This window comes from Lathamus discolor, unplaced genomic scaffold (genome assembly GCF_037157495.1).
Source record: "Lathamus discolor isolate bLatDis1 unplaced genomic scaffold, bLatDis1.hap1 Scaffold_148, whole genome shotgun sequence".
NCBI classification, from domain to species: domain Eukaryota; kingdom Metazoa; phylum Chordata; class Aves; order Psittaciformes; family Psittacidae; genus Lathamus; species Lathamus discolor.
The window spans coordinates 1-11,603 of record NW_027069177.1 but is presented as its reverse complement, the minus strand read 5'-3'; the positions used below and the strand labels follow the sequence as shown (position 1 = coordinate 11,603).

Sequence of the window (11,603 nt, the reverse complement as noted above, 5' to 3'; positions counted from 1 at the left end):
AATTCAAATTCAAAATTCAAATTCAAATTTGATTCATTTCAAATTCAGATTCAAAACAAATTCACATTTCGTTCAGATGTAATTGAAATGGAATTCAAATTCAAAATTCAAATTCAAATTTGATTCAATTCGAATTCAGATTCAAATTCACATTTCATTCAAATGTAATTGAAATTGAATTAAAATTCAAAATTCAAATTCAAATTCTATTCAATTCGAATTCAGATTCAAAGCAAATTCACGTTTCGTTCAGATGTAATTGAAATGGAATTCAAATTCAAAATTCAAATTCAAATTTGATTCATTTCGAATTCAGATTCAAATTCACATTTCATTCAAATGTAATTGAAATGGAATTCAAATTCAAAATTCAAATTTAAATTTGATTCAATTCGAATTCAGATTCAAATTCACATTTTGTTCAGATGTAATTGAAATTTAATTCAAATTCAAGATTCAAATTCTATTCAATTCTAATTCAGATTCAAAGCAAATTCACATTTCATTCAGATGTAATTGAAATGGAATTCAAATTCAAAATTCAAATTTGATTTATTTTGAATTCAGATTCAAACCAAATTCACATTTCTCTCAGGTGTAATTGAAATGGAAATCAAATTCAATTGAAAATTCAAATTCAATGCAAATTTCATTCACTTCAATTCAAAATTCACCTGTAATAGAAAGTTAATTCAAATTCCATTCAGATTCAAGCCAAATTCACGATTAATTCAAATGTAATTCAAATAGAATTTCAATGAAATTCAGATTCAAGTCAAATTTAAATTGACTTCAACTCAAATTCATTTCAAATTTAATTCAATTCAAATTTCACCTGTAATACAAATTTAATTAAAATTCAGATTCAAGCCAAATTCACAATTAATTCAAATGTAATTCAATTTCCATTAAATTCAGATTCAATTCAAATTTAAATTGACTTAAATTCAATTCAAATTTAATCCAATTCAATTCAAAATTCCTTAACATAATTTTAATTCAAATTCAAGTCAGATTCAAGCCAAATTCACATTTAATTCAAATGCAATTCAAATTCAATTTCAATGAAATTCAAATTCAGTTCAAATTTAAATTGACTGCAACTCAAATTCAATTAATTTAATTTCAAATTTCAAATTTAATGTAAATTATTTTCAAATATAAATTTAATTCAAATTCAATTCAGATTCAAGCCAAATTCACATTTAATTCAAATATAACCGAAATGTAACTGAAATGTCATTCAAATTCAATTCAAATTCAATTCAAATTCAAATTGAATTAAACTCATTTCAAATTTAAATTCAAATTTCACCTTTAATACGAATTTAACTCCAATTCAGATTCAAATTCAAATTTCCTTCCCATTTAATATCAATTTAATTCAGTTCAGATTCGAATCGAATCAAGGGCCCATTTTAGTCAGATTTAACTCAATTTCAGTTCAAATTCCATTCAAATTCATTGGCACCCGTTCGCGTTTGATTTGGATTCATTTTCATCCAATTTCACCCAATTTCACCCAATTTCATGCAATTTCATCCAATTTTGTCCAATTTCATCCATTTTCATCCAATTTTATCCAATTTCATCCGATTTCACCCAATTTCGTCCAATTTCATCTGATTTCATCCATTTTCATCCAATTTCACCCAATTTCATCCAATTCCACCCAATTTCATCCATTTTCATCCAGTTGCATCCAATTTAATCCAATTTCACCCAATTTCACCCAATTTCATCCATTTTCATCCAATTTCATCCAATTTCATACAATTTCATACAATTTCACCCAATTTCATACAATTTCACCCAATTTCATCCAATTTCACCCAATTTCATCCAATTTCATCCAATTTCACCCAATTTCATCCATTTTCATCCAATTTCATCCAATTTAATCCAATTTCATCCAATTTCGTTGTTTCAGCCAATTTCATCCAATTTCATCCAATTTCACCCAATTTCATCCATTTTAATCCAATTTCATTCATTTTCATACAATTTCACCCAATTTCATCCAATTTCATCCATTTTCATCCATTTTCATCCAATTTCATCCAGTCCCATCCAATCCCATCCCTTTCCCCCACCTATTCCCATTCCTGTTCGTTTTCGGCCGCTTTCACCCCATAGAGACCCCACAGAGCCCCATAGAGACCCCATAGAGACCCCATAGAGACCCCATAGAGACCCCACAGAGCCCCATAGAGCCCCATAGAGACCCCAAAGAGCCCCATAGAGACCCCAAAGAGCCACATAGAGACCCCAAAGAGACCCATAGAGACCCCATAGAGCCCCATAGAGACCCATAGAGCACCATAGAGACCCCATAGAGCACCATAGAGACCCCATAGAGACCCCATAGAGCCCCATAGAGACCCATAGAGACCCCATAGAGACCCCTAGGGACCCCATAGAGCCCCATAGAGACCCCACAGAGCACCATAGAGACCCCATAGAGACCACATAGAGACCCATAGAGAACCCATAGAGCCCCATAGATACCAATAGAGCCCCATAGAGACCCCATAGAGCCCCATAGAGACCCCATAGAGACCACATAGAGACCCATAGAGCACCATAGAGACCCCATAGAGCCCCACAGAGACCCCATAGAGACCCCATAGAGCCCCATAGAGACCCCAAAGAGCCCCATAGAGACCCCAAAGAGCCCCATAGAGACCCCATTGAGACCCATAGAGACCCCATAGAGCCCCATAGAGACCCATAGAGCACCATAGAGACCCCAAAGAGCCCATAGAGACCCCAAAGAGCCCCATAGAGACCCCAAAGAGCCCCATAGAGACCCCAAAGAGCCCCATAGAGACCCCATTGAGACCCATAGAGACCCCATAGAGCCCCATAGAGCACCATAGAGACCCCATAGAGACCCCATAGAGCCCCATAGAGACCCATAGAGCACCATAGAGACCCATAGAGACCCCATAGAGACCCCATAGAGCCCCATAGATACCCACAGAGCCCCATAGAGACCCCATACAGACCCCATAGAGCCCCATAGATACCCACAGAGCCCCAGAGACCCCATAGGTACCCATAGAGACCCCATGGAGACCCCATAGACCCCCATAGAGCAGAGGGCGGGGGGCGTGTCCTCGGCTGACCCCGCCCCCCCCCCGCGGCACTATACCGCCCCCTGGCGGCCGCGCCGCATCGCGCTGCCCGCACCCCCCCCCCCATAGAGCACCCCCCTTCCGTGACGTCACTTCCTGCCCCCCCCCCCTTTCTCCCCACTCCCATGATGCCCCGCGGCGGCTCCACTCTGCCCCCTGGGGCCTACCGCGAGTACGAGGCCGCGATGGCGGCGCTGGGGCTGCCCCATGGATGTGGGGCAGAGGAAGAGGAGGAGGAGGAGGAGGAGGAAGGGGGGGGGCCCCCCCCAGAGCTGCTCCGGGACCCCCATTTCCTGCTGCAGGTGGGACCCATAAGTGTGGGGCAGAGGTTGGGGGGGGGGGGGGGTCCCAGCCCCACATTGACCCCCATTGCCCTGCCCCATAACAGGCGGAAGCGGCGCTGAGCCCCGGCTTCCTGGCGGCCATCTTGGAGGAGGAAGGGGAGGAAGGCAAGATGGCGGCCGCCATGGGGGATGCGGGGGCTCACAAGATGGCCGCCGGCAGAGAGGTGCCGGCCAAGATGGCGGCGCCCATGACGGTGTCGGGCGAATCCAAGATGGCGGCCGCCACGGGTGCAGAACGGCCCACGATGGCGGTCACGTGGTGCACGCTGGCCCCCAAGATGGCGGCCCCCATTGGGGTTGCAGACCCCGCCAAGATGGCGACCCCCATGCGAGTCAGAGCCCCTGCCCAAGATGGCCGCCATGGGGTGTTCCGCCCCCCCCAATATGGCGGCCCCCATGGAGGTACCGCCCCCAACCAAGATGGCTGCCGCCAATGAGACACACCCACACTCAAGATGGCCGCCCCCATAGAAGAACCAGCATCCAACATGGCGGCCTCCATCCTCCAAGATGGCGACCTCCACTGAGACCCCAGCACCCAACATGGCTGCCTCCCACTACCCAAGATGGCGCCTGCCATTGACCCACACCCTCTCCGATTGGCTGCTTTATTGCCGTTCAACCCCGCCCCAAGATGGCCGCCTCCAGTGCCCGCTCCAATATGGCCGCCCCCATTCGCACCCCCCCCCCCCCAAGCTGGCTCCGCCCAGCTCCCAGCGCGGCCTCTGATTGGCTCAGGGCGCGGGGGGCGTGGCCTGCGCGGGGTCCGCCCGCAGGAGGAGGCGGGCGGGGGCCAGGGCGGAGCCCCGGGGGGGGGCGCCCATTGATGAGCAGGGAGAGGGGGGAGGGGACCCGGACCCCCAGGAAGGAGAACGTCTGTGGGGGGGAGAGACCCATAGAGACCCATAGGGACCCATAGAGCCCCATAGGGACCCATAGGGACCCACAGAGCCCCATAGAGACCCATAGGGACCTATACGGACCACATAGAGACCCATAGAGCCTCACAGACACCCCATAGAGCCCCACACAGCCCCACAGATAACCCATAGAGCCCGATAAAGACCCCATAGAGAGCCACAGAGCCCCACAGAGACCTCATAGAGCCCCATAGACCCCTGTTGAGCCCCATAGAGCGCCCCCAGAACCCCACAGAGACCCTGTAGACCCCCACAGAGACCCCAGAGATCCTCCATAGAGCCCCACAGAGCCCCATAGATAACACATATAGCCCCACAAAGACCCCACAGGGACCCCATAGAGCCACATAGAGCCCCACATAGCCCCATAGAGACCCTTAAAGACCCCATAGAGACCCCACAGACCCCCATAGAGCCCCACAGAGACCCATAAATACCCATAAAGACCCCATAGAAACCCCACAGAGCCCCATAGAGACCACATAGATACCCCACAGAGCCCCATAGGGCCCCATAAAGACCCCACAGACCCCCCCAGAGCCCCACAGATACCCCATAGAGCCCCATAAAGACCCCATAGAGCCCCATAGAGCCTCATAGACACCCACACAGCCCCATAGAGACCCATAGACACCTCATAGAGCCCAATAGTGCCCCATAGGGCCCCACTGACCTGCCCCTGGTGCTGGTGCAGGTGCTGCTTGAGGCAGGGCCGGGGCACGGCCACGCTGTCGCCCACGGCCACCGTCCAATCAGGAGCCGCGTTGTAGACGGTGATGGCGGCCACGCCCCCCGCTCCGTCAGCCAATCCCAGCACGCTATTGGGGGGGGGGGAATGACGTCAGCGCCTCCCCCCAGCCCCACCCCCTATTCCATATAAGGCAAAGGGGGAGGGGAATGGGTCACGTGGGGGGGGTGGGGGTCAAGGGGGCGGGGCTTACTATGGGACACGCCCCTCCGGGGAGCAGGTGAAGAGGACGCGGCCAATCAGAGCGCGGCGGGGGTTGGGCCCCGGGCGGAGCTCGCTCAAGGGGGCGGGGCTTAGGGAGGGGGGCAGCGGGGGGGAGGGGGGGGGAAGGGGAGGAAGGGGGGGGGGTGGGGGGGGTCCGGGCGGCTCCGGCGCCGCTTCCCGCGGGAAGGGGGCTGGGAATGGGGGAGAGACCCCATTGAAACCCATTGAGCCCCACTGAAACCCACTGAGCCCCATTGATCCCATTGAGCCCCATTGAGCCCCATTGAAACCCATTGAGCCCCATTGAAACCCATTGAGCCCCATTGAAACCCATTGAGCCCCATTGATCTCATTGAGCCCCATTGAAACCCATTGAGCCCCATTGAAACCCATTGAGCCCCATTGATCCCATTGAGCCCCATTGAAACCCATTGAGCCCCATTGAAACCCATTGAGCCCCATTGAATCCATTGAGCCCCATTGAAACCCATTGAGCCCCATTGAAACCCATTGAGCCCCATTGAATCCATTGAGCCCCATTGAAACCCATTGAGCCCCATTGATCCCATTGAGCTCCATTGAAACCCATTGAGCCCCATTAAAACCCATTGAGCCCCATTGATCCCATTGAGCCCCATTGAAACCCATTGAGCCCCATTGAATCCATTGAGCCCCATTGAAACCATTGAGCCCCATTGAATCCATTGAGCCCCATTGAAACCCATTGAGCCCCATTGAATCCCATTGAGCTCCATTGATCCCATTGAGCCCCATTGAATCCCATTGAGACCCATTGAACCCACTGAGCCCCATTGAAACCCATTGAGACCCATTGAACCCACTGAGCCCCATTGAAACCCATTGAGCCCCATTGAAACCCATTGAGCCCCCATTGAAACCCATTGAGCCCCATTGAATCCCATTGATCCCCATTGAATCCATTGAGCCCCATTGAAACCCATTGAGCCCCATTGAAACCCATTGAGCCCCATTGAAACCCATTGAGCCCCATTGATCCCACTGAGCTCCATTGAATCCATTGAGCCCCATTGAAACCCATTGAGCCCCATTGAAACCCATTGAGCCCCATTAAAACCCATTGAGCCCCATTGAATCCATTGAGCCCCATTGAATCCATTGAGCCCCACTGAAACCCATTGAAACCCATTGAGCCCCATTGAATCCATTGAGCCCCACTGAAACCCACTGAGCCCCATTGAATCCATTGAGCCCCATTGAAACCATTGAGCCCCATTGAATCCATTGAGCCCCACTGAAACCCATTGAGCCCCATTGATCCCATTGAGCTCCATTGAATCCATTGAGCCCCATTAAAACCCATTGAGCCCCACTGATCCCATTGAGCCCCATTGAAACCCATTGAGCCCCATTGAACCCATTGACTCCCATTGAGCCCCATTGACCCCATAGACCCACACTGACCCCCATTAACCCCCACTGAGTCCCATTGACTCCCATTGAGCCCCATTGAACCCATTGACCCCCATTGCCTTACATTGATCCCCATTGCCCCGCCCCCCCCCCCCAAAAGTGGCCCCGCCCCTCTCACCCGATTGGCCAGCGCGGCGCAGAGGCGGGACAGGAAGTCCAGGAGCTGGGCGTGGCGCCGCCGAGGCTCCGCCCACCCGGGCGCCAGCGCCCCCGCCCGGCTCAGCCCCTCCAGCGCCGCCCCGAAGCGCTCCTCGTACTGCAGCAGCTGCAACGGCGCCTCCCATTGGCTGCCGCACCCGAGAGCCGCGTCCTGATTGGCTGCCCTCTCCCATTCCTCCCTCTCCCCGCCTCCCATTGGCTGCGACTCCACCCCCCCCCCCCCCCACCTGCTGTGCCATCCCCGCACTATGGCGCCCCCTGGTGGCGCAGATGGAAAAGCGCCTCCCCCATTGGCTGCGGCGCCCGTGGGCTGCGCTCTCATTGGCTAACACCCCCCTCCATGTTGGCCACGCCCCCCACGCTGAACGAGCGACCCTATTGGAGGGCTGCTGTCGTGGCCACGCCCCTCGGGCTGCCTTATATGGAAGGCCAACACCCCCCCCCCCCCCCCCAGATTCTTAATGAGCCAATGAGAAAAGGTTTGGGGAGGCCACGCCCCCACGCTGGGTTCTTGGACCCCATTGGACGGCTCCAGCACCCAAGCCCCGCCCCCCTGCACCCCATTGGCTGACTCACGGTGGCGCGGTTGAGGTGCAGGTCCGGGTTATTGGCTGCTTCTGGGTCCACGCGCTCCTATGGGGCAAGGCCATTGGCTGGGAATGCTCCATAGAGAGTCCTCTGCCCCATAGCAACACCCCGTAGGGACAAACCCTGCCCCATAGAGAGCCCTCTGCCCCATAGCAACACTCCATAGCGACCCCACTGCCCCACAGAGACCTTCTGCCCCATAATGCCACCCCATAGAGACTCCATAGGAACTTCCCTGCCCCATAGCAACCCCCCCTTAGGGACTCCCTTGTCCCATAGGGACCATTCTGCCCCATAGCAACACCCCATAGAGAGTCTATGGGGACTTCCCTGCCACACAGCAACACCCCATAGCGACCCCACTGCCCCACAGAGACTTTCTGCCCCATAACAGCACCCCATAGAGACTCCATAGGGACTTCCCTGCCCCACAGCGACCCCCTCCCGCCCCATAGGGACTCCTCTGCCCCACAGAAACCCCATACCCCATACTATAGGGACCAACCAGAGACCTCCCAGCCCCATAGCCCTGCCCCATAGCACCTCCCCCTGCCCCATAGGGCCCCCCCTGCCCCACATACGGCCTGTGCGTAGGCGCCCAGGGCCCGGCGCGCGGCCTCGGGGCTCTGCCCCCCGGCGAAGAAGAGCGAGACATAGGCATTGCCCAGGACATCTGGGGACACAGAGACCCATAGCGACCCATAGAGACCCCACAAAGACCCATAGAGACCCCATAGAGACCCCATGGAGCCCCACAGTGCCCCATAGAGACCCCATAGAAACCCAGAGAGCCCCATAGCGCCCCATAGAAACCCCACAGAAACCCAGAGAGCCCCACAGCGCCCCATAGAGACCCCATAGAAACCCAGAGAGCCCCATAGTGCCCCCACAGAAACCCAGAGAGCCCCATAGCACCCCACAGAGACCCCATAGAACCCCAGAGAGCCCTATAGCACCCCATAGAGACCCCATAGACCCCCGTAGAGCCCCACAGAAACCCCATAGAGCCCCACACAAACCCCATAGAGACCCCATAGTCCCCCCTTTACCCCCCCCCCATAGAGCACAGGGGGGCGTGTCCTCGGCTGACCCCGCCCCCCGCGGCACTATACCGCCCCCTGGTGGCCGCGCCGCAGCACGCTGCCTGCACCCCCCCCCCATAGCCCCTCCATAGGCACCCCATAGAGCCCCATAGAGACCCCATAGCTGCCCCATAGCGCCCCATAGCTCACACCAGGAGGCCCCATCGCAGGGCTGGCAGCGCACAGCGGCCTCGGCCTGGGCCAGGCTCTCCCTTAGGGCCCCCCCCCCCCGCCGCCGGCCCTCAGCACCACGGAGAGCAGGCGGCGGGCGCGGGCCTCCGCCCCCGGCGTGACGTCACGGGGGCGGGGCTGGGCCGGCAGCCAATGGGAGGAGACGGAGAGGGAGGGAGGAGCCAATGGGATGGAGGGGGGGGAGAAAGGGGGGGGATGAAAGACCATGAGCCCCCCTCTATAGGCTCCAATTGGCTCCTATGGAGCCCCATAGCAGCCTATATCCCCCTTTAACCCCATAGAACCCCCTATAGAGCACCCATAGCCCCCTATATCCCCCTTTTAACCCCATAGAACCCCTATAGAGGCCCCATAGCCCACTATATCCCCCCTTTAACCCCATGCACCCCCCTATAGAGCCCCCATAACCCCCTATATCCCCCCTTTAACCCCATAGAACCCCCCACAGAGCCCCCATAACCCCCTATATCCCCCCTTTAACCCCATAGAACCCCCCACAGAGCCCCCATAACCCCCTATATCCCCCCTTTAACCCCACGGACCCCCCTATAGAGCCCCCATAACCACCTATATCCCCGCTTTAACCCCCCAGAACCCTCTGTAGAGCCCCCATAGCCCCCTATATCCCCCCTTTAACCCCACAGAACACCCCATAGAGCCCCCATAACCCCCTATATCCCCCCTTTAACCCCATAGAACACCCCCTCAGAGTCCTTATAACCCCCTGTATCTTTATACAACCCATAAAACCTCCTATATCCCACCCTAACCCCCACCTAGCCCCCTATAACCCCCATAGAACTCTCTATATCCCCCCTAACCCCTATACGACCCCTATATCCCACCCCAACACCCATATAACCCCCTCTATCCCCCATATAACCCCTTATAACCTCCTCTATCCCCCATATAACCCCCTATAACCCACTCTATCCCCCACATAACCCCCTCTATCGCCCATATAACCACCCATAACCCCCTCTATTGCCCATATAAGCCCCTCTATCCCCCCTATAACCCCCCTTTATCACCCATGTAACCCCCATAACCCCCTGTATCCCCCATATAAGCCCCTCTATCCCCCCTATAACCCCCTTTATCACCCATGTAACCCCCATAACCCCCTGTATCCCCCATATAAGCCCCTCTATCCCCATACAACTCCCATAACCCCCTCTATTCCCCATATAACCCCCTCTATCGCCCATATAACCCCCTCTATTCCCCATATAACCCCCTCTATCGCCCATATAACCCTCTCTATCCCCCCTATAACCCCCTCTATAACCCCCCCAGCCCCACTCACATGCGCCAGGGCCCCCCTGAAGCAGGCCCGGGCTCCCTCCAGGTCCCCCCGGCCCCATTGGAGCTCTCCCAAACGGATCCAAGCGGAGGCCAGGCCCGGATCCAGCTTCACGGCCCGGCTCAGGGCCTGTTCCACTTGGGGGGCAGCCGTGGGGCAGACCCCCAAGGCCTCGGCCTGCAGCTCTAAGGCTCGTCCGCGGGCCTGTTGGGACACTAAACCCAAAGACCGCCCCCCCCACCCCCGTATAAGTGACCCCATTGGAATCAATGGGGCTGCCCCATAGCGGCGCTGCCCCACAAGTACCGTGCACGGCCTCCATTAAGCGCACGGTCCGCTCCATCTCCTGCTCCAACGTGACCTCGGGGTCATCGGGGGGGTCAGAGGTCAAGGAAACCCGGAAGCGCTGCAGCTCCGAAACCAGCTCCTATGGAAGGGGGGGGGTAAAAAGAGGGGTTTAAGGGGAGGGGAACCCCCCCCAAACTCTTCCCCCCCCCCCCCAAAAAGGGGTCCCTGGGTCCCCCCCCCCCTTCACCTCCAGCCTCTTCAAGGCTTCTTCATCACCGTCCCCCTCCTCTTCCTCAGCCCCCCCAGCTCCGGCTTCGGCCTCCGGCCCTTCGGCCGCCATCGCCATCTTGCGGACTGGCGCATGCGCAGAGGAAAAGGGCCGGCACCCCGCGCTCTGCGCACGCGCGGGGGGGGGGGGGGGGGGCGTCAGCCAATAGGGAGAGGGGAACGAGCAGCGCGGGCCACGCCCCCCCCCTCATCGCCTCAGTCGAGCGGCGGCCGCCGAAGAGGAAACAGCTCCCGGGGGTGAGGCCTTGGGCGGCCGGTTCCGGCTCTAGCTTCCCTTTTACCCCTTATTCCCCCTTTATCCCCCATTTCCCACTTTATTCCCCCTTTATGTGCTCATTTCCCCCTTTTTCCCCCCATTTCCCCCTTTATTTCCCCCTTCTTTTCCCATTTCCCCCCTTTTTCCAGCTCCATTTTCCCAATACCTGCTTTATTCCCCCTCTGTTTCCCCATTTCCAGCTTTATTCCCCCTTCTTTTCCCATTTCCCCCTTTATTTCCCCCGCTATTTTCCCTTTCCCCCCCTTTATTTCCTCATTTCCCCCCTTATTCCAACTCCATTTTCCCAATACCTGCTTTATTCCCCCATTTCCCCCCTTATTCCCCCTCTATTTTCCCATTTCCCCCTTTATTTCCCCATTTCCACCTTTATTCTCCTTTAATTCCCCCATTTCCCCCCTTTATTCCCCCTTCTTTTCCCATTTCCCCCTTTATTCCCCCATTTCCCCCCTTATTCCCCCTTCTTTTCCCATTTCCCCCCTTATTCCCTCTCTATTCCCCCTTTCTTTTCCCATTTTCCCCCTTATTCCCACATTCCCCCCTTATTCCCCCTCTATTTTCCCATTTCCCCCTTTATTCCCCCTCTATTTTCCCCCTTCTTTTCCATTTTCCCCTTTTATTTTA

General features: G+C 54.4%; 1 protein-coding gene across 1 annotated transcript; it reads right to left on the bottom strand.

Moving 5' to 3' along the window:
• Nucleotides 1–4,116: 4,116 nt before the first annotated feature.
• TTC5 (tetratricopeptide repeat domain 5) lies at nucleotides 4,117–10,830 on the bottom strand. The gene is given in 13 exon segments (XM_065664370.1): nucleotides 4,117–4,287; nucleotides 4,289–4,357; nucleotides 5,075–5,219; nucleotides 5,343–5,515; nucleotides 5,518–5,544; nucleotides 6,924–7,070; nucleotides 7,541–7,597; nucleotides 8,134–8,225; nucleotides 8,785–8,872; nucleotides 8,875–8,910; nucleotides 10,124–10,344; nucleotides 10,436–10,556; nucleotides 10,665–10,830. Coding segments are annotated over 13 exon segments (1,347 nt in total). The 5' UTR covers nucleotides 10,764–10,830; the 3' UTR covers nucleotides 4,117–4,215.
• Between the last annotated feature and the right edge of the window lie 773 nt (nucleotides 10,831–11,603).